This window comes from Lactuca virosa, chromosome 3, assembly GCF_052849685.1.
Source record: "Lactuca virosa cultivar CGN04683 chromosome 3, Lactuca_virosa_CGN04683_v6, whole genome shotgun sequence".
Lineage (NCBI taxonomy): Eukaryota > Viridiplantae > Streptophyta > Magnoliopsida > Asterales > Asteraceae > Lactuca > Lactuca virosa.
This window is the reverse complement of record NC_136428.1, coordinates 124,992,279-125,016,248: the sequence shown is the minus strand read 5'-3', so window position 1 is coordinate 125,016,248 and position 23,970 is coordinate 124,992,279. Positions and strand designations below refer to the sequence as shown.

At 34.7% G+C, this 23,970-nt stretch overlaps 3 protein-coding genes across 3 annotated transcripts; 2 read left to right on the top strand and 1 right to left on the bottom strand.

Annotated features, from left to right (window-relative positions):
* The first annotated feature begins 4,459 nt into the window (after positions 1 to 4,459).
* On the top strand, positions 4,460 to 8,454 carry DCP5 (decapping 5). The gene is made up of 8 exons (XM_079085521.1): positions 4,460 to 4,848; positions 5,769 to 5,869; positions 6,324 to 6,395; positions 6,466 to 7,218; positions 7,340 to 7,411; positions 7,490 to 7,684; positions 7,754 to 7,864; positions 7,956 to 8,454. Exons 1-8 carry the CDS (start codon positions 4,701 to 4,703, stop codon positions 8,160 to 8,162), a joined length of 1,659 nt encoding a protein of 552 aa, XP_078941647.1. The 5' UTR covers positions 4,460 to 4,700; the 3' UTR covers positions 8,163 to 8,454.
* A 628-nt stretch (positions 8,455 to 9,082) lies between these two features.
* LOC145162595 (clavaminate synthase-like protein At3g21360) lies at positions 9,083 to 10,525 on the bottom strand. The gene is made up of 3 exons (XM_079081696.1): positions 10,152 to 10,525; positions 9,784 to 10,037; positions 9,083 to 9,593 (listed from the first exon to the last, which is right to left on the bottom strand). Exons 1-3 carry the CDS (start codon positions 10,515 to 10,517, stop codon positions 9,248 to 9,250), a joined length of 966 nt encoding a protein of 321 aa, XP_078937822.1. The 5' UTR covers positions 10,518 to 10,525; the 3' UTR covers positions 9,083 to 9,247.
* A 6,920-nt stretch (positions 10,526 to 17,445) lies between these two features.
* LOC145162594 (clavaminate synthase-like protein At3g21360) lies at positions 17,446 to 18,872 on the top strand. Its single transcript, XM_079081695.1, has 3 exons — positions 17,446 to 17,874; positions 17,989 to 18,242; positions 18,433 to 18,872. The coding sequence occupies exons 1-3, from the start codon at positions 17,509 to 17,511 to the stop codon at positions 18,776 to 18,778; spliced, it is 966 nt and encodes a 321-aa protein (XP_078937821.1). The 5' UTR covers positions 17,446 to 17,508; the 3' UTR covers positions 18,779 to 18,872.
* The last annotated feature ends 5,098 nt before the right edge of the window (positions 18,873 to 23,970 follow it).

Below are 23,970 nucleotides of genomic sequence, written 5' to 3'. Positions count from 1 at the left end.
GCTAGTTCTAATATCGTAATCGTACGCTTAGAATCCTGAACACATAAGGTTTCCAGATCCGGTCGGCAACAAACCATAGATCCGAACAAATAATGGCATATATGGAAAACATATAACATTTAGCACATAAAAGCATTTTAGGCATCTTTCCTAAAATATATTAGTGCTTGTGTCTAAAATATGGTAGACACTCATCTCACAATCATCACTTAGCATTCAAAGTTTAAGTCTAGAAATCCTACAAATTCCTAGTTCGCTTAAACTAATGCTCTGATACCAACTGTGACATCCCCAAATTTCTCGGCCAGAAAAGACCGATTTAATTTATGCTTTTAAAATATATCAGAGTAATCTTTTAAAAAGATGTTGCGGAATTTGTCCCCAAAACAATACATGATAAAAATTTATCAAAACATTTCTTAAAGAAATATATATTTTCATTATATATCAAAACCTCAGGATGTCATGTTCCGATACAGACCAAAAGCATAAACAGTACATTATAAGCCTTACAACAGTTATTTACAACTACTGGCCTATAATCCAAAAATCCATCTTCTTCATCCAAACTACTATAATATAAAAAGTTGAGTGGGTCAGGCTTGGGAGCCTGGTGAGCATATAGGGTTTTCAACCCACAAATAATAATAAATTATTAAATTCATCAACCAAAAATAAATTTATTAAATTCATCAACCAACAATAACCCTGATTACCCATTCACGTTATCCTCACTTTACGTCCCTAAACACCTATCATAAGGGACCTAGTCTAAGGATTTTTATCGGGGTGACAATACTGCTTTAGGGATTCCTCAACAATTTATGTCAAATAAGGCAACCATGAGGGGGATGGAGTACAACAAATGAACACCCAAGTTCATTAACACCTACAGGTTGCGAGCCTGCCAGCGTTCCACTGGATTGTCTAGAAAAGTCCGTGGTCGTCATCTAAACTCCGCTAGATGACTGAACCAGCAACAACATCAAGGCCTGTCATCATTTTATTTCATCACACATCAACTATCTACCCATGTTTTACCCAACATATTTGTAGATAAAAATACATATACAGTTTAAAACCTGTATAAAACATTTATTCAACACCCATCTCAAATAAACAAACAATATAATTACACATAGAACGTATTTTATAGAAGATACTTCATATCTATGTGTAAGATGAAAGTGATTACACACTCACTTTATTTAATGATAATCGGGCAACACTTCGTTTCTTAAAACGATCGTTTCCGATGAAACCGGGAGCTTTAAATGAAAAATCGGGCCTTGCGAGGGTTGAGCTTCAAACCGAAAAGATAAATTTCTCGGGCTCTTCGGGAACTCCGGAACGTGTTTCGGATGTTGGAAATGATACCGGAGCTTCGGGGGAAGTTGAAATGATAAAAATATTGTTTAAGGGGTGAAAAGTGGCAATTTTCCAAAATTACTCGGGAGAACTCGCAACCCTTCTATTTCTAGGGGCGAGGTTCGGAGCTCCGGCCGAAGGAAGGGACACGCGGTAGCTTTGGATAGGAGGGGGAGGGGCTACGCGGCTCGGTTCGCAGGCGGACACGGGTCCGAGCTCGGAAGCGCCACATCGAGGACACGCGTCGGATCCAGACTGGGCTGCGCTTCGGATGCGAGGGGCAGGCGACACACGTCGGACAGCTGGCTTCGGATGACTCATCAAATCGGACACGGGGCAGACTCGCGTGCGAGGGTGACGTGGCCGAAGTCTGACCATGCGAAATTCCTCGGTTTTAGCATTTTTCTCGAATTTTGTGTCCCAAACTTCTAAAATCCATAACTTTCGCATACGGGCTCCGTTTTTGACGTTATATATATGCACCCGTAGGTAAAATTATGCTCTACAACTTTCGTTTAGACTCCGTCAGCTAATTTTGACTTTATTTTTAATATTATATTTTTAACAGATCGGGACAGGAAAATCCGTTAAAAATTCATAACTTCTTCATCCGACGTCCGTTTTCGTCTGTCTTTTTACCATTGTACTATTATTGACGAGACATTCGATTCTTATTTAGGTTGTGTCGGCTAAAAATTACTCGATCTAAAATTAGAGTTTTTAGCTGTCTACTACTAAGCTGAAACTTAGAAAAATCATAAATTTCTCATACGAAGTCAGATTTGGGCGTTCTTTTCATGCACGCTCTCGGTTTAACGAATACTACGACTTTTGTTTAGATTTCTAAGGCTAAAAACCACTTTATCGTAAATTCACTTTTTACGTCACACAGCGTCGTGTCGGTTTTGTTGCGAAACTCCGACAGGTCATAACTTCTTCGTTATAACTCGGATTTCGGTATTCTTTATATCTTCGGAATCCTTGTTTCGGCCACTACAACTTTCTTCATAGATATCGGCTTTATCTAATATTTATTTCCGACACTCATTTTTATTCTTAATTCATTAAATTATAATAATTAAGCATAAAACACATAATTCACATAATAATCACATAATTCCTCTTTATTTCTTCAAAATGAGTTACAAAGGTTGACATAGACTATTACACCATCATTAATGCTTTATCCCAAAAACACGGGTGTTACATGTTTGCTCTGATATTTTGACATATGTTTTTGGATATGATGTTTGAGATACTATGATTTACATTTTGGATGAGATGATTTGATAACTATGGTTTATTTAAGATTTAAAAACAAAATTTTGGTCATGATTTTTGAGGTGTTTTAAATTTAGTAGAAATCGTCAACACTCGAATTATAACACGTGACATCCAATCTAAGAGGCAAAGTTTCTACCAAGTGGGGTAGTGAGATTGGTTAGTTTAGTTTCATAAGACATGCCATTTGTTTGGCTTCAATCATTTTGAGACATAGTACAAGTTTATTTCAAGTGATGGTCATGCTGAAGCTCGGTGTAACATTTGTGCTATTTGAAATTTAGACATACGCTTATTTTACTTTGGAGCTTACGCTTGGTGTTACTTTGAAATTTTGGACTCTTTTGGGTTTTAGGTGTGTTGGTATTTTTTTTTTCTTTTTTGTAGTTTTTGTGATACACTTCTTCATCTATATACAAAAATGTGAAAACCAAAAGATATTTTAATTATTTGTTTTGGGGGTTATGTGTGCATTTGTATCAAGACAAAGTATTTTTTTTTGGTGATACGTAACACTCTATAGACACAACCATTTGAGAATTTAGGAAAACATCATAATGATTTATGCAAAACTAAAAATCACTACTTATTCGCCATTATAAGTAGTTGTTCATGTGAAACATCGGCTTACAACTTGAATTGATTTTATTTATTTATTTACTAAAAATGGCCACCTAGTACGACCAGTAGCCATTTACATATGATAAGTTTTCTTTAAATACATGATTTTAGTCATTTGTGACTAGTTTTTCCTTCATTCTTTATGATGACTTTTTTGAATACAAACGACCATGTTTATTCATTTGGTCACTTGTAAGTGATTTGTAACCCCTATCTGTGTTGATTAATATATACACGTCATCTATTTCTAATAATGGATGTACATCATTTCTCCGATCGTGGAACAACGTTACATGCTTATATATCGTAAGTTATTATGCTTGTCTTTATATTTGCTATATCTTGGTATGTGTTGGTGTTGCTCTAATTATTAATTTCTCTATCAGTTATCTTGTGTCTACATAGTAAATTTTTTATCTGCTTCGTTGTTAAGTTTTACACAGGTGTTTGATATTTTCTTCTTTGCATCGGTTAATATATATTTGGATTGCCTTTGATAGTCATTTGGATATGCCATAGGATCCCCAACAATAAACATAAAGATATCTATAATATCATGGGTCCAAAATGACTTAATTCGTATTATACTTGATGACACAAGACATATATTCGTTGTCACTTTATTCTCCATTGCGACTCTATAAGGCGAGGTGCACACCATGACCATGGCCGATTTAAGTTGATTTGAGGTCCCAGACAAAAAAAAATGAGGCCCTTAAGGTAATTTTTTTAAGTAAAAAAATAATAAATTGTTTAGATTCCTAAAGAATCGGTTGAAATTTATTCGTTTTCTATATCATTCTTTGCTCTATTTTTTTTCATTGCATGGGACAAATTAATATCAAACACTTTTTTTAATAATATAATATTAGTACATATATAAAAAACGAGCCCTAAAAAGTTAGAAGCCCTGTCGCCCATGAATCCATGATGTCCCACCCTCTCAGTCGACGTGTGTTTTTTTAGATTTTCAAAATTTTAGTTTTTTAAATCTGTATTTTAAAAGTTGTTATTTTTTTATGGTTTTGAGAAGATGTTAACAATTTTTCAGTAAGTTTTTTGAATTTTTTTATTGGAAAAAAACTTTTTAAAAGATTTTTAAAAAGAAAACAGGTCTTAATTTACGCCATTGCTCTCGACGCCTCACATATTTTATAACTTGTTATTTTTGTGAGGATTCCAAAAATACCTTTGTTTTCACGAGCGTTTGTAGTTATGGCCCACCATTCTAAATGCTAATTTGAAATAGGGTTTCGAATTCGATTGAGAACACACAAAGGATCCCCAAAAAGAGTTCATTATCAAAGAGTGAACTCGTACAAACCCTAACCATCATATCTCTCACAGAAACATATACCCACTTCAATCAAGTCAGCAAGAATTTACAGTCTCTCTCTCGACTTCGCTAGAGTGTGGAGTATCATAAGACTATGGCGACAGAAACTTCTAGATCTTCAAGTTCATCGGCAGATTCGTACATTGGAAGCTTAATTAGCTTGACTTCCAAGAGTGAAATTAGATACGAGGGCATTTTGTATAATATCAACACCGAGGAATCCTCCATCGGATTGACCAACGGTAACCAATTTTTACGATCTTGTTTCTTCAGATGTTTGTGGTTGTACCAATTCGTATTTTTAGGGTTTCTGTTTGAGTACGGTTCAGAAAGGGTAAGTTCAATAACATAATCGTAGAAATGAAACGCTTGCCATCTAATTCTAATAGGGCATTTATATTGGCTTTATTCTTCTTATGTGAAATAATTTCGAGCTAATTGTTGCATTAAGTGTTTGCTGTTTTAAAAAGAACAAAAGGATATTCTGCGATCTGAACGTAGTAGTCGGAATTAGCATCTTGACACAAGTTTTTACATTACTTTTGGGTTTTCTGTTTATAAACCAAGTAAATTGTAAAATCAAGTGAAACAAATGAGTGTCTACTGAAGTCGAGTTGTCTCTTTGTTGTACATTTTCTTAAAAGTATATTTAAGGTATTCTTATCAAGTTTGGGTAAATCTCCAAATGGTGTCATTATCGGTATTGCTATGGAATCTCTTTAATGGATACTTTAACGGCATTTTATAAAGTTTGAGTAAATTATGAAAGATCTCCATATCTCCATGTCCATGTCTACTCAGTCTTAAATTTATCCCCTTCACAATTTTTTTTTTCACTTATAGCCATCAAATTGTTTACAGATTTTTTGAGTTTTTATCTTTTCGGTTGTGGATGTATTTGTAAAAGATGTACACAATGATGTTGAGTTATCATGCTGCAAGTTTCTTGTGTATGTTATAGTGTTGGTAGATGATACTAGGCTATGTGTTCATGCAAAGTTCTAGGTTGAAATATCTTTTAGGGAAGACAAGGGTTTTATATCAGGCATAATAAAACAAAGAATACCATGTGGAACTTTAATAATGTCAAGTTCCAAGATTTGACGTGTATATTCATTCTTTCCAAACTTACTAATTTTAACTTATTATTGAAACTTTGCAGTAAGATCGTTTGGAACTGAAGGGCGAAAAAAAGATGGCCCACAACTCATGCCCAGTGACAAGGTTTATGAGTACATATTATTTCGTGGAAGTGATATCAAGGTACCTAAAATGAAATAAGTTTTGACTTTTGACTTTTATCTCTTTATTTGCTTGTTTGTTTATGGGAGTGCATAAATTATCATCATTGCATGGGATTGTTGTTTTTTTGTTAAAAAAAGCTTTAACTTCTAAAAGGAATAATTTTGATATAATGCAAAGCCTAGTGCATAATAGGTTAAGTGGGAATTAAGCAGTTTAGTTTTAATGTATTAACTATATTTGGTACAAAAAATGGATTTGTAAACTAAATATAAGACCAAGTTGATGGAATCTTTTTGTTATAATTGATTTTTTGAGAAACATATGATATGAAAGGAAACTACATTTATTCGTTGAAAAACACAGACTTGGAAATAGAGATTTTGTAAAGTAAATTTCACGTGTTTGGTGGTTTAGGACAAATATACCCCTGAAAATAATCAAAGATGTTAAAATATACTTTCATATTATGCAGGATCTTCAGGTGAAATCATCTCAACCTGTTCAACCCACACAATCCATAAACAGTGATCCTGCCATAATTCAGGTATTTCAAGACAAAATACACGATATATTTACTTATTTAAATGATTTAATAATTAATTTTTTTTTTACAGTCACATTATCCTCGGCCACCTACAACATCTTCAACCTCGGGTGGTCCCACCACCAACAATCTTGGTCAACCCGGGTCAACATATCCATTATATCAACCCGGTGGAAATATCGGGTCGTGGGCCCCATCACCATCACCACTACCTCCAAACCCAAACACTTCCGGGCCCACAATGCCAATGTACTGGCCAGGATACTACGCCCCACCACCACAGTTACACCAACAATCACTCCCTCGACCACCACAAGGGTTACCAATGCCGCCTTCACTACAATACCCCACTTTCAATCCACCACCCGTATCATCTGAACCCCCAAATTTCCCAGAATACCCTTCTCCTTTATTGCCAACATCATCCAGTTTCACCGGATCTCTGCCTTCTTTGATGCATAACAAAACTCCTAACCCTTCAGCACCACCACTGCCAGGTGGCAGTGTCACCATGCAACCACCGCCTTCTGTCACCAGTGATGTGCTTTCTGGTGCAAAGTTTCCTTTTCAGGGGATGTCTCAGGCGATGGGTGGGCCAACTGAACCGCCTACACCATTGCTGGTGACGCCAGGTCAGCTGCTGCAGTCTGTCCCGACTACTGTTTCCCCGCCAGCTGTACATGATGACGTGGAAGTGGTTCCGATGTCGTCGATGACATCATCATCATCATCATCACCACCATTGTCTGTTCCTGTTTCAGTTCCAGCTGAATCTCAGCCTCCAATTCTGCCATTGCCAACTCAAACACAAATTACTCAAAAGGTATAATAATAATAATAATAATAATAATAATAATAATCAGTGATTTAAGTTTTAAATTCTGTTTGATTTAAATATTTATATATGTTTAATTTCTATTGTTGTTTGTGACTTTGTTTTTTAGCCTAATGGATCAAGTTACCAGAATCGCCACAATTACAATTACAGAGGGCGTGAAAGAGGCAGAGGATCAGGGGTAATTTAGTAATTTTTTTTTCCAATTTTGAAGAGAGAACATGTCCATAACTTTATAATAAATTAAAATAAAACTCAGGGGTCACGACCAGTGATGAAATTTACAGAGGAGTTTGATTTTAATGCAATGAATGAGAAATTCAACAAGGATGAAGTGTGGGGTACTTTGGGAAAAAGCAACAGATCTGGTTCAAAGGAGAAAGATGGAAATGTTACTGATGAGGAAGAGTCAGAAGAGGAAACCGATCCCAACTTACCTAAAGTTGATGTCAAGGTGAGATTTTTTATCCAAGGGTATTTTAGACATTTAACAAATAATTAAAACAAATGCAAAAATCTACAGCCTGTTTATAGCAAGGACGACTTTTTCGATTCGTTATCTAGCAACTCACTCGATCGTCAATCAAATTACGGAAGGACTAGATTCTCTGAACAAATGAAACTAGATACAGAGGTAAGGTCATTTTCGTCATTTTGTCATTTCATATATATATTTTTTAAATTCTTTTTAACTTTTGAATTATGATCATGTTTTGCATGTGCAGACATTTGGAGAATTTTCTAGGTACAGAGGGGGTGGAAGGGGTGGGCGTGGGCCCTACCGTGGAGGGCGTGGACGAGGTGGCGGTGGTGGTTATTATGGAAGAGGGTATGGTTATGTTGGGCGGGGTCGCGGTGGCAGAAATCAAAATCCAAATCCAAATCACAATCAGAATCAGAGTCAGAATCAGAATGATACGCGTGATTATTGAAGTGTTGTTGGTTGTTTTTAGAAAGTACATACCAAATGGTCCCGACTGATAAAGGTATGTGGATTTTTCTTTTTTAGGAGAAATAAAAAGTTAGGTGATGAATATTTGTTTCAAGTTGCTTGTGGATTGTTTTTTGGTTATTTTTTTTTTCATTATAACTTTGGGTACTCATGGGAGTGTGGGGTTGAGGTCTCAAAAAGTGTATGTTGAAGATCAGCAATATGTTGGAGTCTAAATTTGTGGTTTTTTTTGTTGTTGTTATAGTGCTGTTTTAGTAACTATTTGTGGATCAGTTCTGTTCTTTCTTTTTTACCAGTGGCATATAATCTGATTCTTATTGATTTTTAAGTTAAATTAAAGCCTGTTGTTATATATGTATATACAAGGCATGTGTTTTGCACACAATGTATCCTCATATTATTGAAGCAAGAAGCATCAATGGATTAGATGGAATTATAAAGTTGAGAATATGCTTTCCATATGATCAATCACGAAATATCTATAGCAAAAAGATTACCCTAGAGTCGGGTGTTGTGCTAAGTAGCTTTATTGGGCTAAATAGCAATGGTAAAATAAATAAAACAGATATAAATCAAATACAACATAGATTACAAAGTATTGGACAATAATTGCAAATGTGAAGATACCGTTGTTGGACCAATATGTGTTCGAAGTGGAGGATCAATCAACTTTTGGATATATGTATTTGTTAGAATAGGGTTTCATCGTTTTTAGATGCTTCCTTTTATCCAATTTCCTAGATAGACAATATCTTGTATATAAATGAGGCTTAACCTCGAATATTTGGTTTATTCATGATAAACATAATGATTATCATCAATACAACAATACAAACAGGAAAGTTGTGACATAGATATATATTTAAAATATCTAGTATCAAACTAGGAAAGAAAGGTACTACATCTCATGACCTTAGAAGGTCAAAACAGAATAGATGAACTGATTATTGACTATGTTTTGACATAGTAAAACAATGTCATACTTGATGAATGGATGTGACACTCATAATGCCTCTTTATTTCTCCATATATCCATTATTCTCACATTTTGCTTACTAGTCGAAACTACTTGCATGTAGCAACCAAGACTCTTCTTGGAGCAAGAGATGGCCTTCTTCCATGGAGCGTAGCATAATTGTCAAGAAACAACACATCTCCCTTCTCCCACTTGAATTGAATGCTTTCATCCTCAATTATCTCTTCACATCTCTTCACTATGTTCTCTGGTATCTCAGTCCCATCAGCCATCATTGCTGAGCTAAGCTCCTTCCCATGCATCCCCACCATTGTATTGAACCACATTCGCCTCCCTTTCCTTCCCTCAAAAACTTTGGTCAATGCTCTTGGACCTAAAATCGTTTTCACACCACCGTTTTCCAGCCATTCAACATCCATCCCTAGAGCCCTTGCCCTATATCAGGTCAAGATCTTTAGAATCAATTTCTTTGATTCAAAATAATATGAAAATTGAGAATTTGAGATATGTACGTAACATCTTTTCGTATGTCCCGATAAAGTTAAAGTAAAAAGAAAACGATTACTTTGTAATAGTATAATGTTTATTTCCGTGTAACATAAATTCATAAATTGTATTTGTATACCTTCTTTCAGCTTCTTCTTGGTCTTGTGTTGCAAAAGCATCCTGCCAACCTCGACCTCTCATGGAGGTGGTATTGTCATTGCTGAGAGCTGTGAATGTGTATTTCAATCCCTTGGCTTCAACTTCCTCCACAAATTCTGGGAACTCCTCCATCATTCGTTCAGTGACTTTAAAGCTTGGAACAAATGGCGTCTCTCCACCCTCTGGTGGTGGGACCTCGCAGAAAAGTATCACCGCTTTCGGGAATTCTTTTATCTGTTTATATCATTAATTAGTAAGCTCAATAACATATTCTATAAACACAATCATAATGAAATTTAAGAGTAAACACACATGGTTAATTAATACGATATGAATGGTTTGACTTACCAAAACCATTTCATGATGGTAGTAAATGAATTCAGAGAGAGGGCCTTCATTAGCAGTCCAAATTCTCTTGTGGATATGTGTTCGTGGGGCAGGCCCCACATAACGGATATCTTCCCAATCACATGTTTCCACAATGTCATTGAAATCAACTGCATTCTTCACATCGAATCCTCTAAAAAGAACAGCACTATTCTTCACAAGCATCTCTTCGAACCATTCTTTGTTGTTCTTTAGAGCTACCAATAACGACTCTATCCCGTTTTTACTTGGTTCTGGAGATGTGAGCACTAAAGGCAAGGTTTCTCCATCCACTAACTTTTCACCTTCACATTTCCCTACCTTGAATTCCTTGCAATTGTATTCCATTTTTGCCACTCAAGGATTGTTATTGGCTACTTTGAGTTTGAGATGACAAAGGGATGAGGGTAGGAAGGAGTATATATAACCACAAGGACGGATCAACTTATATATTGGTCCCACCTATTAACGGCTGATGATCATATCAAAGATACACATTTATCTTTTTCACTTTTCAAGACTATATATCGTCGGTTTGAAGACACTTTGGATCGGTTTATATAATCTATTCTATGGTTTAAGCATCAGACGGTTAATAGTTAAACGACACTTTGTGTTGGTTTTTATGGTCCAACTTCATTGGTTTTAGCATCAGTTTTGTCTTTACTACAGATTTGCAAATAAAGACATTTGTTGTATATGACTTGCATATTGCTATAAAAGTATTACGAGGTTATTTCCTAGGAAAATTTACCGAAAAGGATGAATATATGAACGTTTCTTGGATATCATTGTAGATATGTCTTTTGTTGTATGTTGGTATTGCTTACATCGACTCTTTGGTGGCACCCCGTATCACCATTTGTGTTTCTAGGTTAACCGGTTAAGCTTAGGTGTTTACTTTGATTCCAAGCCGTTTTTTGAGAGATGCTTATCATTTCATTTCATTTTCTTATTTCAACCATTGTTGAAAGGTTTATTCTTGATGAGGCAAATTAGACAAGGTTAAATAAGTATGAACCAGCCTATTTGCACTAGGCCTGTCGAAAAAACCCGAAACCCGTTCTACCCACCCGACCCGTTCCGAATTCGGGTAGAATGGGTAACGAGTATGAACATTCGGGTCAGAGGTTAACCCGATAATAATATAGGTCGGGTTTTAGGTATGAATATTTATTTTCGAGTATACCCGAATACCCGAATTCGTTTTTTAAATAATACCAAACATACAATGCAGTCACGACACACACTTCAAATAAAACAAAACCCTTCGTTTCCTTCTTATGAACGATGGCTCGACTGTCGACGCAAACTTGCAAAGGGAATACGACGCTGAAGCTGAAGTCTTGAACCGTCATCACAATACTCAGTTTTTCACTATCGCACGGAATGGAATTAAAAAAGTACATAACATATTATAATGATTTGTATTGTTATTATATATGTACTTGTTAATTGTATGGAGTATTTTCCTACCCAATTCTTTATTAAACCAACCAACATGTAAAAATAAAAAAAAATTATCAATAAGTGTCATTTAAGAAATTTTCGGGTATACCCGATAATTACCCGACCCGACCTCAAACCTGAATACCCGAAACCCGAAAACCCGAATTACAATATAGGTCGGGTATCGGGTATTATTTTCTTAAGGAAATACCCGTTCTACCCGAAACCCAAAAATTTTACCCGTTCGACACCCCTAATTTGCACCTTGACATGGCGCCATATATATTAACGCCGTAATAGATAATACTTTCTCACTCTCCACCCTCACAAAAAAATGTTCTCAACTAGCATAGTATTATTTCACTCTACATCTCTAGGAAATACTCATCCCTCTACATCATCTTTATCATTTTATTTTTTATTATTTAAATACAACATTCATATAAAATAAAAATTACATTCCCAAAATATAACACTAATTAAACATAAAAACGTTTCATTAATTTAGAACATTTATAATTACATAATTAACATTTGGGAGAATTTCATCTATATTCTTACAAAAATTCAAATTACATGTATATCCTTATAAAACTTCTAAACTCACACAAACACACACACACACACACACACACATATATATATATATATATATATATATATATATATATATATACACACACACACACACACACATAGAGAGAGAGAGGATTATATGTAACCCAACAAGTATTGTGTAAATATGAAACTAATTTATGACCAATCATTATATATTCATTTTTTTATTTAAATTTAATTAATAAAGGGTTGATTAGTTATTTTACACATTATACAATCATGTAATTATGGTATGCTGGTTTATGTTTCTTTCCCTTCTATACATACATGTTCATCACTAGCCACCATCTAGGGTTTCTTTTACCTGGAGCCACCCGCCTACCGCATACAATTCTGCATTCCAAATCCCACCGTCGACCACCAACCCTACATGTTCAATGTGCTTTCTTGTGTTATTGATCTAAGTGGTTATTACTTGATATTGGATTTTGATGTCTTTGTCCATGTAGAGCATGACTCATATCACTTTGGTATTGGCTTCGGGCTAGGTAGGGTTGAAAGTCTGTATATTCTAGCAACATGATAAGCAAAAATTGTGTTTTATGTGCCACTTGGGCTGAAATTTTATGGTGTTTATGATCCTAAATTGTTGTATCTCATTGATTATAACCCATTGAATCTAATCATTGGTTAATCTAGAAAGCCCTTCATTTGATACACATATAAGCCTTTGTTATCCTTTGTTTCTTTTTGTTCCTCTCATATTGTTATTTATATGGCATAACATTATATTGTATCTATTTTTGAACTCACTAAGCGACCCAGGCTTATCCCTCTCAATGTTTAACTATTTCAGGTGATAAGCATCCATAGTAGACAAACTTTGTTGGAGGACTTAGAGTAGTCGACACTAGTACGTTTGTACTTGGTATACATATATGTATATATATTATAAATTCCTGGGTAGTTATGTATCTATACAACTAGTTATGAAACTTTGTAAAAAACCCTATTAGTTGATTTTTATCCATGCTTTTGTATGTAGACCACTAATGTGAATTATAATTATGAATATGCATGTAACATGTTTGGCTTTATGGTAATTTTAGTGTTGAGGTCTTTCAATCATGCTCTAATCACGACATCAATTTCACACCTTCGACTCCAATCGACCTTGCCTCCATTCGATTTAGGTAATCTCTTCACCAATTTGATTATTCTCCGATTGATTTTGGAAAACAAATTATGACTATGAAATCCTAAGTACATTTTTATTTTGCGATTTTGGTTATTTTTTTACGGATCCTATCTCCATTCTATTAAGATAAACTTATAAATTGGTTTTAGTTCTTGATAAATTATTAACGCGATGTGCTAGGAAAAATAAAGTCACTGGACATGTGTATGTTTGTATACCTACATGAAGACGGACGAATGTGAATATAAATTGGTTTTCAAGAATTCATTGTATTTGATCAATAATTGCATTTACAACAATCTCCACGGAGAATATGTTGATCATATCTTATCTGGCTTTCTCACCTTCATTCTTGGCTTCTTCTGGATTGCTCTAATGGTTTGGTCAATGTTTATTTGGTGGGAATCAAGCTACGCGAGCTATCTTTTGCTAATCAAAATCATAACTAAAAGAGTAAAAGCACTAATTACCATTCACAGGTTGTTTGAGACATGATTCTTGGCCCTACTTGGAGATATCACTTTTGATGGAATTCTTGGATGTTAATTGACAATTTTCTCTGGGCTAAAGAAAATCTCCTTTATTCACCACATATGCATCACTTATTATTTTTGTATTCTTTTCTTATTGGTAATTCAATATATGCAAATAATCCTTGTTTTTAATTGTTATTGATTTTAATAGTATATATATATATATATAACAACTTGGTTTTGATTCTTTTTTTGTCTATTTATGTTGCGGGACAAGTGTTTGTAGAAATGTTTGAAAGAAAATTTGAAGTCCAAATTCTTGAAGAACACAAAACGAGTTCAACAGACTAATCTCAATCGATCACCCACCAGATTATCTTCTTCTTTCTCTGTTATTCTTCAAGAATGCATTCTCTCAAGAACGTGTTTTTTTTTTATGTATTTCTTCCCTGCATGTGTTAGCTTTTGATGTAATTCTTTCAATGATCTATCAAAATTTTATGCAATTCTTTTAAGATTGTGTTGGTTTTTGATGTAATTCTTTCAAGGATGTATTCATTTTAAAGGATGATTATTAATAACATCTTTTTGTTTTTGATATAATTCTTTCAAGAATTTGTTAGATTTTTCTTCTAATAATTTATTGCTTAAAAATCACATTCTTTCAACAATTAAAACGTATTCTGTCAAGAATATTTATTTTTTCATAAACATTTCTCCTATAATAAGTGTTTTTTGAAAAAAAAATATCAATTCCAAAATATATGGATTTGATTCTTTTGTTGCCTAAAATAAGGATACACAAAATGTCCATATTACCCTTAAGATGTTTTTGAATTTTGAATTCTTAAAAAAGATTAATAATAAACTAAACTGCACACATGGTCCCTGTGGTTTGCTCAAAATTGCCACTTTGGTCCAAAAAGGTTTGGACTAGCACCACAGGTCCAAAGTTTTCATTTTGTTGTTTGTTTGGTCCAATCTGTTTTGATTTTTTTTAAATGACTGAATTACAACTGTTAATATGATTTTCTTTTTTTTTTCTTATTTGTTTTTCTGATTTTCAGATTTAAAAAAAGAAAAAATAAAAATTAAATAAATCTCTCTCTCTCTCTCTCTCTCTCTCTCTCTCGTTACATGATTCATCAGAGAAAGAAATGGGGCATCATCCTCTTTATGAATCACCCACACCATTATTACATTTAAGAAATATAATCGAATCCCTTTGAATCGCTCTGGACTGATATTCCACCATCATTGTTAGCAACTAATTGAGTTTTCTTGATTTTAATTTTTTGATCAAACCCTAAAATCCCATTATCATCAGAATCAAAATCGTTAAGGTTTCTCAAGAGGAGAAGACAAAATTAAGCATAAACCTCATCTGTGTCAAGATCTACTGTCACTTTGGAAACTGAAGCACAAGGTCTCTGATGAAGATCTGCAAGCACAAGGTCCATCTCCAATCTGTTTCGTCTTCTCCGTCAGAAAACATCTCCATAACCCCCATTTTCGACAGAAACCATCGCCAACTTTCGAAACCCTAGCGCCGCCACCTTATCTCATATGCATTAGGGTTTTCGGAGAAGAAGGGCGACGGCGACATAGGTTTTTCGTCGAATAAGAAGAAGGATCTGAGATATACGAGACTCGACGGAGAAGGAGAGAGAAACATAGGCGGCGTTTGTGGCTCGTGTTTCCAGACGAAGCCACCGTCGAGGTGTGAAGACGACGATGTTTATTGGGGTTTTCAGATCGGACCTACTAAAGGCCGAAGCCACCTTCGACGACGATCAGGTTTTGCACGTCTTCTCCGCCCTAGAGTCGTTCTCCATCCCCCTCTTTTCTCTTCTTCTCGTAAGACGACCACCATAACAAAAGAAGGTGCATATACGCTGAAACAAGGGTTTCTTAGAGGAAGAAGATGACATCCACAGATGGGTTTACAAATGTAATGTTTGAAAATATAGATCTGGAATTATATGAGTGTTTTGGTATTTAGATATTGAAAAATTATGTTGTTATGGTGTTGGTGGTGACCGGAGGTGGCAGTGGTGGTTGTTGGTGACCAATAGTGGTGGTAGCGGTGGTGGTGGTGACTGACAGTGATGGTGGTGGTGATAGCATAACTGGTAGTGGGATGAGAAAGAGTAGGGGGAGGGTGGGGTAGGGATAGGGGGCAATATTTTCTTTTTAGTTTTATTTTTAATTACAGAAATTCTAAAATGTTTTTAAATAAATAAAAAACAACTAAAAAAATAAAAAGTAAGGGCAAAACCGTCATTAATAAAAAGTTCAAAGCAAACTGGACCAAACTCGCAACAAAATGAAAACTTTGGACCTGTGGTGCTAGTTCAAACCTTTTTGGACCAAAGTGACAATTTTGAACAAACTACAAGGACCATTTGTACAGTTTAGTCTTAATAATAAATGTAATAGTATTCTTTTAAAAATGATTGTGTTTTTTATTGATCCAATGTCAGGATTAAGTTACACAATAACAGAATAGATGTTACTTATATTTGAACCCAACCCTTATATATATATATATATATATATATATATATATATATATATATATATATATATATATAAAAGGTCAGAATATTTTGCAAACTAAAATTTTCCCGCAAACCATTTTTAAAATGCAAACTCTTTCATTTGATTTTTTTTTTCAAAAAAGTGACTTAATATATTAAGTCGAACATATCTGAGAACTTTCGTAAAACAATTGTTCAAAAAACGTGCATATACGAAGAGTGTATATGTGCACAAATGTAAAAAATGCACATATTCATAAAAAAAAATGCACATATGCACTCTTTGTATATATATTTTTTGAACATTTTTTTCACGAAAGTTTTTATATATATTCAAATTAATGCATGAAGTAACTTTTTTTAAAAAAAGAATATAAAGGAGTTCTCATTTTAATAATAGTTCATGGGAAAATATTGGATTGCTAGTTTATTTATATATTTTTTTGAAAATGTAGTTCTAAATACTATCAATTTTTTCACGATCTAACAAACTAATATACTCCAAACTACTATTTATGTCTCAAAGAGAGGATCACACCTACACCTAAACCAAATGCCCTTTGGTATAAAGTTTGCTGGAACATAGAAACAAAAAAGGAATTGGCAATTTTTGGTGTCAAACAAAGAGTATTCGATGTAATCAATACAGTGTCTCAAAATTGATACAGGCAAGGTGGATTCAATTAGGCATCTTTTTCAAACTTTCCCTTGGAATACACTTTTGAGTGTTTTTGTACCGATATTAGATTCTTTTTTCTTTTCCGAAACACCTATATATTATATCGTTTTATTTACTTGTAAATCAACGTCTAAAAAAAAATCATCCTTAAGCCAATGAAATAAGACAATAAGAACCAATACAAAGTGTTTTAAAATTTCAGCTAAAAAGACAAATCGGTATCTTTGATATGATCAATATGTTTTTTTTTTTTTTTTTATTTTTTTTTTTTTTATATATAGGTATCTTTGATAGGAACATCTTCTTGAATAGGTGGGATTTTATTTTTTCTTAAGGACTACTTAATTATAATGGGAAACGTCATAAGTAGATCCGTCATTGTGGCTATATATACAGTCCCTCCTGCTTCATCTCTTTGTCATTTTGAAGCTGAGTGGCAAAAATGGAATACAACTGCAAAGAATTCAAGGTAGGGAAATGCGAAGGTGAAAAGTTAGTGGATGGAGAAACCTTGCCATTGGTGCTCACACCTCCAGAACCAAGTAAAAACGGGATAGAGTCGTTACTGGTAGCTCTAAAGAACAACAAAGAATGGTTCGAAAAGATGCTTGTGAAGAATAGTGCTGTTCTTTTTCGAGGATTTGATGTGAAGAATGCAGTTGATTTCAATGACATTGTAGAAACTTGTGATTGGGAAGATATCCGTTATGTGGGGCCTGCCCCACGAACACATATCCACAAGAGAATTTGGACTGCTAATGAAGGCCGTCTCTCTGAATTCATTTACTACCATCATGAAATGGTTTTGGTAAGTCAAACCATTCATATCGTATTAATTAACCATGTGTGTTTACTCTTAAATTTCATTATGATTGTGTTTATAGAATATGTTATTGAGCTTACTAATTAATGATATAAACAGATAAAAGAATTCCCGAAAGCGGTGATACTTTTCTGTGAGGTCCCACCACCAGAGGGTGGAGAGACGCCATTTGTTCCAAGCTTCAAAGTCACTGAACGAATGATGGAGGAGTTCCCAGAATTTGTGGAGGAAGTTGAAGCCAAGGGATTGAAATACACATTCACAGCTCTCAGCAATGACAATACCACCTCCATGAGAGGTCGAGGTTGGCAGGATGCTTTTGCAACACAAGACCAAGAAGAAGCTGAAAGAAGGTATACAAATACAATTTATGAATTTATGTTACACGGAAATAAACATTATACTATTACAAAGTAATCGTTTTCTTTTTACTTTAACTTTATCGGGACATACGAAAAGATGTTACGTACATATCTCAAATTCTCAATTTTCATATTATTTTGAATCAAAGAAATTGATTCTAAAGATCTTGACCTGATATAGGGCAAGGGCTCTAGGGATGGATGTTGAATGGCTGGAAAACGGTGGTGTGAAAACGATTTTAGGTCCAAGAGCATTGACCAAAGTTTTTGAGGGAAGGAAAGGGAGGCGAATGTGGTTCAATACAATGGTGGGGATGCATGGGAAGGAGCTTAGCTCAGCAATGATGGCTGATGGGACTGAGATACCAGAGAACATAGTGAAGAGATGTGAAGAGATAATTGAGGATGAAAGCATTCAATTCAAGTGGGAGAAGGGAGATGTATTGTTTCTTGACAATTATGCTACGCTCCATGGAAGAAGGCCATCTCTCGCTCCAAGAAGAGTCTTGGTTGCTACATGCAAATAGTTTTGAGTTTCTACAAAAATGTGCCTTATCTATATGATTTCAATAACACTTGATTAATATTCCATGGTTTCTCTGTTTTTGTATTACTGATCTTTTATGGTCAAATATAGTTCTGTTTGTCTTAGTGCGTGTTTGATGAGCTCCTCCGGACTCGACTGCAAGATCTATTAAATATCATGTCGTTAATGTCATAAGTTTTTAGATTCAAGTATGCACTAAAAGTCTAAAATAAACCTCATTTGGATATAGATGTACCGACGGCCATCTTGGATTTTACCATTTGGATAATTGACCATGCTAAGAGAATTTTTAATTCAAATAAGCTATTGAATTGCCATATGCTATCAACGTACGTGACATTATTTTGTGTATAATAATTTAGAGTATCCTTAATTGTTGACCCCTCTAGTTACTTAAATTATTGTCATCTCATTGATGTAGTTTATCATCATCAATCTAAATTGTTCTATAAAACATGCCATTTAATTAGTCTTATCTTTTTAGACACAAATTATATTTGAACACAAAAATATAAATACAAATATATGAGTTTTTATTTATATACATAAAGTATGAATAATTATAATTTTTATAGTTATAAAATAAATTGAAATATTATATAAGCATAATAAAATATTTTTCATAAATAAAATGTCATTAAATATTTAATAGAAATAATTAAGTAATAAAAAATATAAAATATAAAATATTCAAATATAAAATGTAATTAAATGAGTAAATGAAATATGAATAAAGAAAAAGGGTTATACGTACAAAACATAAAAATATATTGACCATGGTAAGTAAAATACGCAAAAAACAATGCTCTCCAATGACATTGGGTGATGATAAGTGTCAAGTAAATAGCAATAACATATAAAAAAAAATCTCTAATTGAAGATGCTCTTAGTTAGTATATCCCATTTAGGAGGCTACAAGAGATGAGAGAGATTGGTTAAATTTGGAAGGCTAAAGGAATCACTCGTTTCGTTTGTAGGAGGATTCAGTGGCGAATCTAGAATAGAATTGCATGTGGTTCCTAATTAAGTGCAGACGGAAAAACCAAATAGTCAATGTTATATATGACATATCGGGTCGGGTCGAACCAATAAAAAAACGACCGGTTTGTAAAAACTTGAGTTCAATCGGGCCGATAGAATAGCTAAAAACTGGTAAAATCGGTTTACTCAACCCTAAAACCTGATTTTTGTAACAAAAAAAAACAACTACTTTGCACGACCGAGTCTTTTTCCTTTTTAAAAAGTTCATTTGCAACAACCATTTTGTACGACCAACAATATGAGAGGAGTTGTGTTGTTTTTTGACAAAATTGCAAGAATGGTCCCTGTGGTATGTCAAAACTAGCAACTTTGGTCCAAAATGGGTTTGGCTCGCAAGGATGGTCCAATAGTTTCGTTTTGTTGCGAGTTTGGTCCAATTTCCTATGAACTTTTTTAAAATGACGGATTTGCCCTTTATTATTTTATTTTCCATTTTTCTTTTATTACAACAATTAAAAATAAAACAAAAATAAAATCTCTCTCTCTCTCTCTCTCTCTCTCTCTCTCTCTGAAACGTAATTAAATTAAAATCTAGATTGCAAATCCATCCGTCATATCCATCAAAAACCTCACCAAACTCCCCCAGATCTCCCACATTTTACTCGATTCCTAAATCCCCAAATACCCAATCGCATGTTTCTACTAGATTCAAATTGTTTTCGCCTTTTGATTTAGAATTCGAGTATGATTTTGTGAATTGCAGGTGAACAAGTATGATTAAAGTTGGAAAAAGGAGTGGTTTGGGGTTAGGCTGTTCTTCGAAGTCTTGAGCAACGCTGAGAAAGCAGGGTTGTTGTCTAAGGTGGAGGAGTTAGAATTCACCTTTTCTTCAAGATGGAGCAGGTGGCGATGACGACTGGTGGTTTCTTTTTGGGTTTAAGATGGAGGCAGAGGAGGGTGCGTAGAACTCGACCGCTTCATTTGGAGTTTTTTTAGGAGCACTTGTGAGTTTTTAAGAAAGGGTCTTAAAACCCAATTCGACTGCAACTGTTTTGCTTTTGGTGTTGATATTGATCTTACTGTCTCGATTTGTTTATCTTCACAAACAGTTGGTTTAAGATTTTGTTTTTGGATTTGGGTTGTTATTTTGGTTTACAACTTTGATTTTCTTCTGAACAACAATGGTGGGTAACAACCAATAATTTTAGGTTTAGGTTTCATAGTAGAAATCGATTCAGGTGGTGGTGAAGGGCCTTGAAACACCGACAAGGGTTTCAGATCCACGGTGAGAGGGGTAATCGGAAAAGGACAACTATGGCGGTGCTCTTTCAGATCTTCGCGGGGCTGCTAGGCAGCTGATGAAGGCCATCAGATGGAGATACATTGACGATGTACTGAGCGGCGGTGACATGGATTAGATATCCAAAAAAAACCCACCTTGGAAACATCCATGGAGTCGATTTTCAGAAGCTCACCCCTTGATATTTTTCAGAAATTTTAAGAAACATCCATGAAGTCGATTTCCTGGGTTTTCATCACTGCTTTATGAGTTTTTGAGAGGCGATGATGGAGTCATGGAGATTAGATCCAAGAACACCGGAATCTGGTATGCACAAACCATCTTGATTAAGAAGGAAGAGATGAAGAAGATGAACTGTTCTTGGGTAAAAAGAAAAAAAAAACTGTAGGGGGAATACGGTGGAGAGAGAGAGAGAGAGGGTATATTATTTTTGTTTTATTTTAATTGTTCTTTAATTGTTGTAATAAAAGAAAAATGGAAAATATAATAATAAATGGCAAATCCGTCATTTTAAAAAAGTTGATAGGAAATTGGACCAAACTCGCAACAAAACGAAACTATTGGACCATACTTGCGAGCCAAACCCATTTTGGACCAAAGTTGCTAGTTTTGACATACCACAGGGACCATTCTTGCAATTTTGTCTTGTTTTTTAAATTTCCTAATAACTATTCATAATTTATTTTTATAACATCAAACAACTTCAACTCTCTCTTTATCTCCGATGTGTGATAGGTTTCGAAAGTATTAACCATTTGCTTTGAAATTTAAATATAAGTCTGTCATTATTTTTTTATTTATTTGTTTTTCTTATTTTGTCAAATAGTATTAGGTAGTTCCTAATTTTTTTTAAAGGTAGTTCCTATTTTTTTCTATACAAATACTATATAATATTAAAAAAATTAGGTGGGTCCTAGGACCCATCTTGCTTGTAAGTGACTACGCCCCTGGGAGGACTCCTCAAGAGGGAAGCATTATTTACCAATTTTCCGAACTAGATAATTGGGGTTATGTAAGACATTTAACATTTACGAAAGTGTGTACATGGTGTATATGTAGATAACAAGAAAAGGAAATGCAACACGAAGAAGATATGACTTCCCAAGATTCATTAGAATCCTAGTGGGGAGAATTTGAAACAAAACATAACAACTTTGAATAGGTTTTTTTAAATAACCGGGGAACCTAGTGAAATACATGTCAATGACCAATAAGATTAAAGAATGAATATGGTTGCACAGTCTTGTTCAGAGTCTTAGATTGAAGGTGGAGATGCCTACTTTGTATTGTAATAATCATAATGTCTTAAGTCTGGAAAGAAATCAAGTTTATCATCTAAAGACGAAGCATATTTATGTCAGGTTAAACTTTATTCGTCACGTTCTTGAAGAAGACATGTTCTTTATTAAAAAATAGCTACTGAAGAGAACCTCACAAATATGTTATCAAAGATATTACCAACAGAAAAGTTCAAACATTGCTAATGTTTGGACTTTGTAAATGTCCGTAAGAGGGAGAAACTGACAAGAAGGAGACGATTCTTAGGAATCCTTGATGGTTGAACACAACTCAAGTCAAGGTGGACAATTGTTAAAGTGTAACTGTAACGACCCAAATTTCCAATAATTTTTTTTAAATAACAAAATCCTTTCCAATAAACATGAAGTACCAATCACAATTGTTTTCAAAATCCACAACATCAAACATTTTAGACAAAACATCAAAAATGGTCCCTGTGGTTTTCGAAAATAATTATATTTTTTTTTCTTTTTTTTTTGAATAGAGAAAACCTCATAAATGGTCCCTGTGTATTGAAATGACGAAAATGCCCCTCACTTAACGGTAGAAAGCTGACGGAGTTAGGCGGAAGGACCATTTGTTAAAAGTTTTGAAACCATAGGGACCATCTGTGAGGTTTTTTGAACTTAGGGACTAAACTTGATATTTTCAAAAACCACAAGGACCTTTTTTGAAGTTTTGTCAACATTTTATTCATAATATTAGAGTGTCCCCAAATAAAATCGACGGAGAGTGCATGCCGCGCCATCAAGCCGGGCCCTTGCCCTTAGGCTCTGAAGTACCTGAAACAACCAACAAACTGTAAGCTAATGCTTAGTAAGTTTCCCAGAGCATACCCCACACAATCCACATAATCACATAATCCATATTAGCTATATCAGCTACATAAACCACATAAGCCATGCATACAAACATATAAGGATGTCATGGAAACCCTCCAAGATCTTATACCGAGTGCCACTGGAACCCCCACATGGTCTTAACTACCCGTCATGGGAACCCCCACATGGTCTTCACTAACTACCATGTGAACCCCCACATGGTCTTTACTAACTCCCACTGGAACCCCCACGTGGTCTTAACTACCTGTCATGGGAACCCCCACATGGTCTTCACTAACTACCATGGGAACCCCCACATGGTCTTAGCTAACCAAAGAAATATCATACAAGCTAAACATGCAAACATACTAGGATGCCATGGAAACCCTCCAAGGTCCTATACCAAATGTCATGGGAACCCCCACATGGTCTTAATCTACTGCTACGGGAACCCCCCGAGGTCTTCCATACAAATGTCATACCAACATAACACATAATCAACTAACAATCCACATATCATATAATGGGCCGGCCTTGGTGCCTTAGACCCATTGGTATGGTGAGGAGACTCACCTCTCAAGAAATGTTGAACTGATAAGATCAATCCCAACTCGCAGCTCCAACTTAACTGCCTACAACCACCATGTGACTAACTTTGTCAAAATCCCGAAATACCAAAAATACCCTTAAAGTCAAACTTGGTCAACCATGGTCAAAGTCAAGGTCAACTGTCCATGTTGACCCAACTCGTCGAGTGCATCTAGCAACTCG

Excerpts from the sequence above, each read along its gene's own strand:
- LOC145162594 (XM_079081695.1), top strand. The coding sequence starts at position 17,509 with ATGGAATACAACTGCAAAGAATTCAAGGTAGGGAAATGCGAAGGTGAA. Across the intron at positions 17,875-17,988 it reads ACCATCATGAAATGGTTTTG|ATAAAAGAATTCCCGAAAGC; the intron begins GTAAGTCAAACC and ends TGATATAAACAG. Across the intron at positions 18,243-18,432 it reads CAAGAAGAAGCTGAAAGAAG|GGCAAGGGCTCTAGGGATGG; the intron begins GTATACAAATAC and ends GACCTGATATAG.
- DCP5 (XM_079085521.1), top strand. The coding sequence starts at position 4,701 with ATGGCGACAGAAACTTCTAGATCTTCAAGTTCATCGGCAGATTCGTAC. Across the intron at positions 5,870-6,323 it reads TTCGTGGAAGTGATATCAAG|GATCTTCAGGTGAAATCATC; the intron begins GTACCTAAAATG and ends CATATTATGCAG. Across the intron at positions 6,396-6,465 it reads GTGATCCTGCCATAATTCAG|TCACATTATCCTCGGCCACC; the intron begins GTATTTCAAGAC and ends TTTTTTTTACAG.
- LOC145162595 (XM_079081696.1), bottom strand. The coding sequence starts at position 10,517 with ATGGAATACAATTGCAAGGAATTCAAGGTAGGGAAATGTGAAGGTGAA. Across the intron at positions 10,038-10,151 it reads ACCATCATGAAATGGTTTTG|ATAAAAGAATTCCCGAAAGC; the intron begins GTAAGTCAAACC and ends TGATATAAACAG. Across the intron at positions 9,594-9,783 it reads CAAGAAGAAGCTGAAAGAAG|GGCAAGGGCTCTAGGGATGG; the intron begins GTATACAAATAC and ends GACCTGATATAG.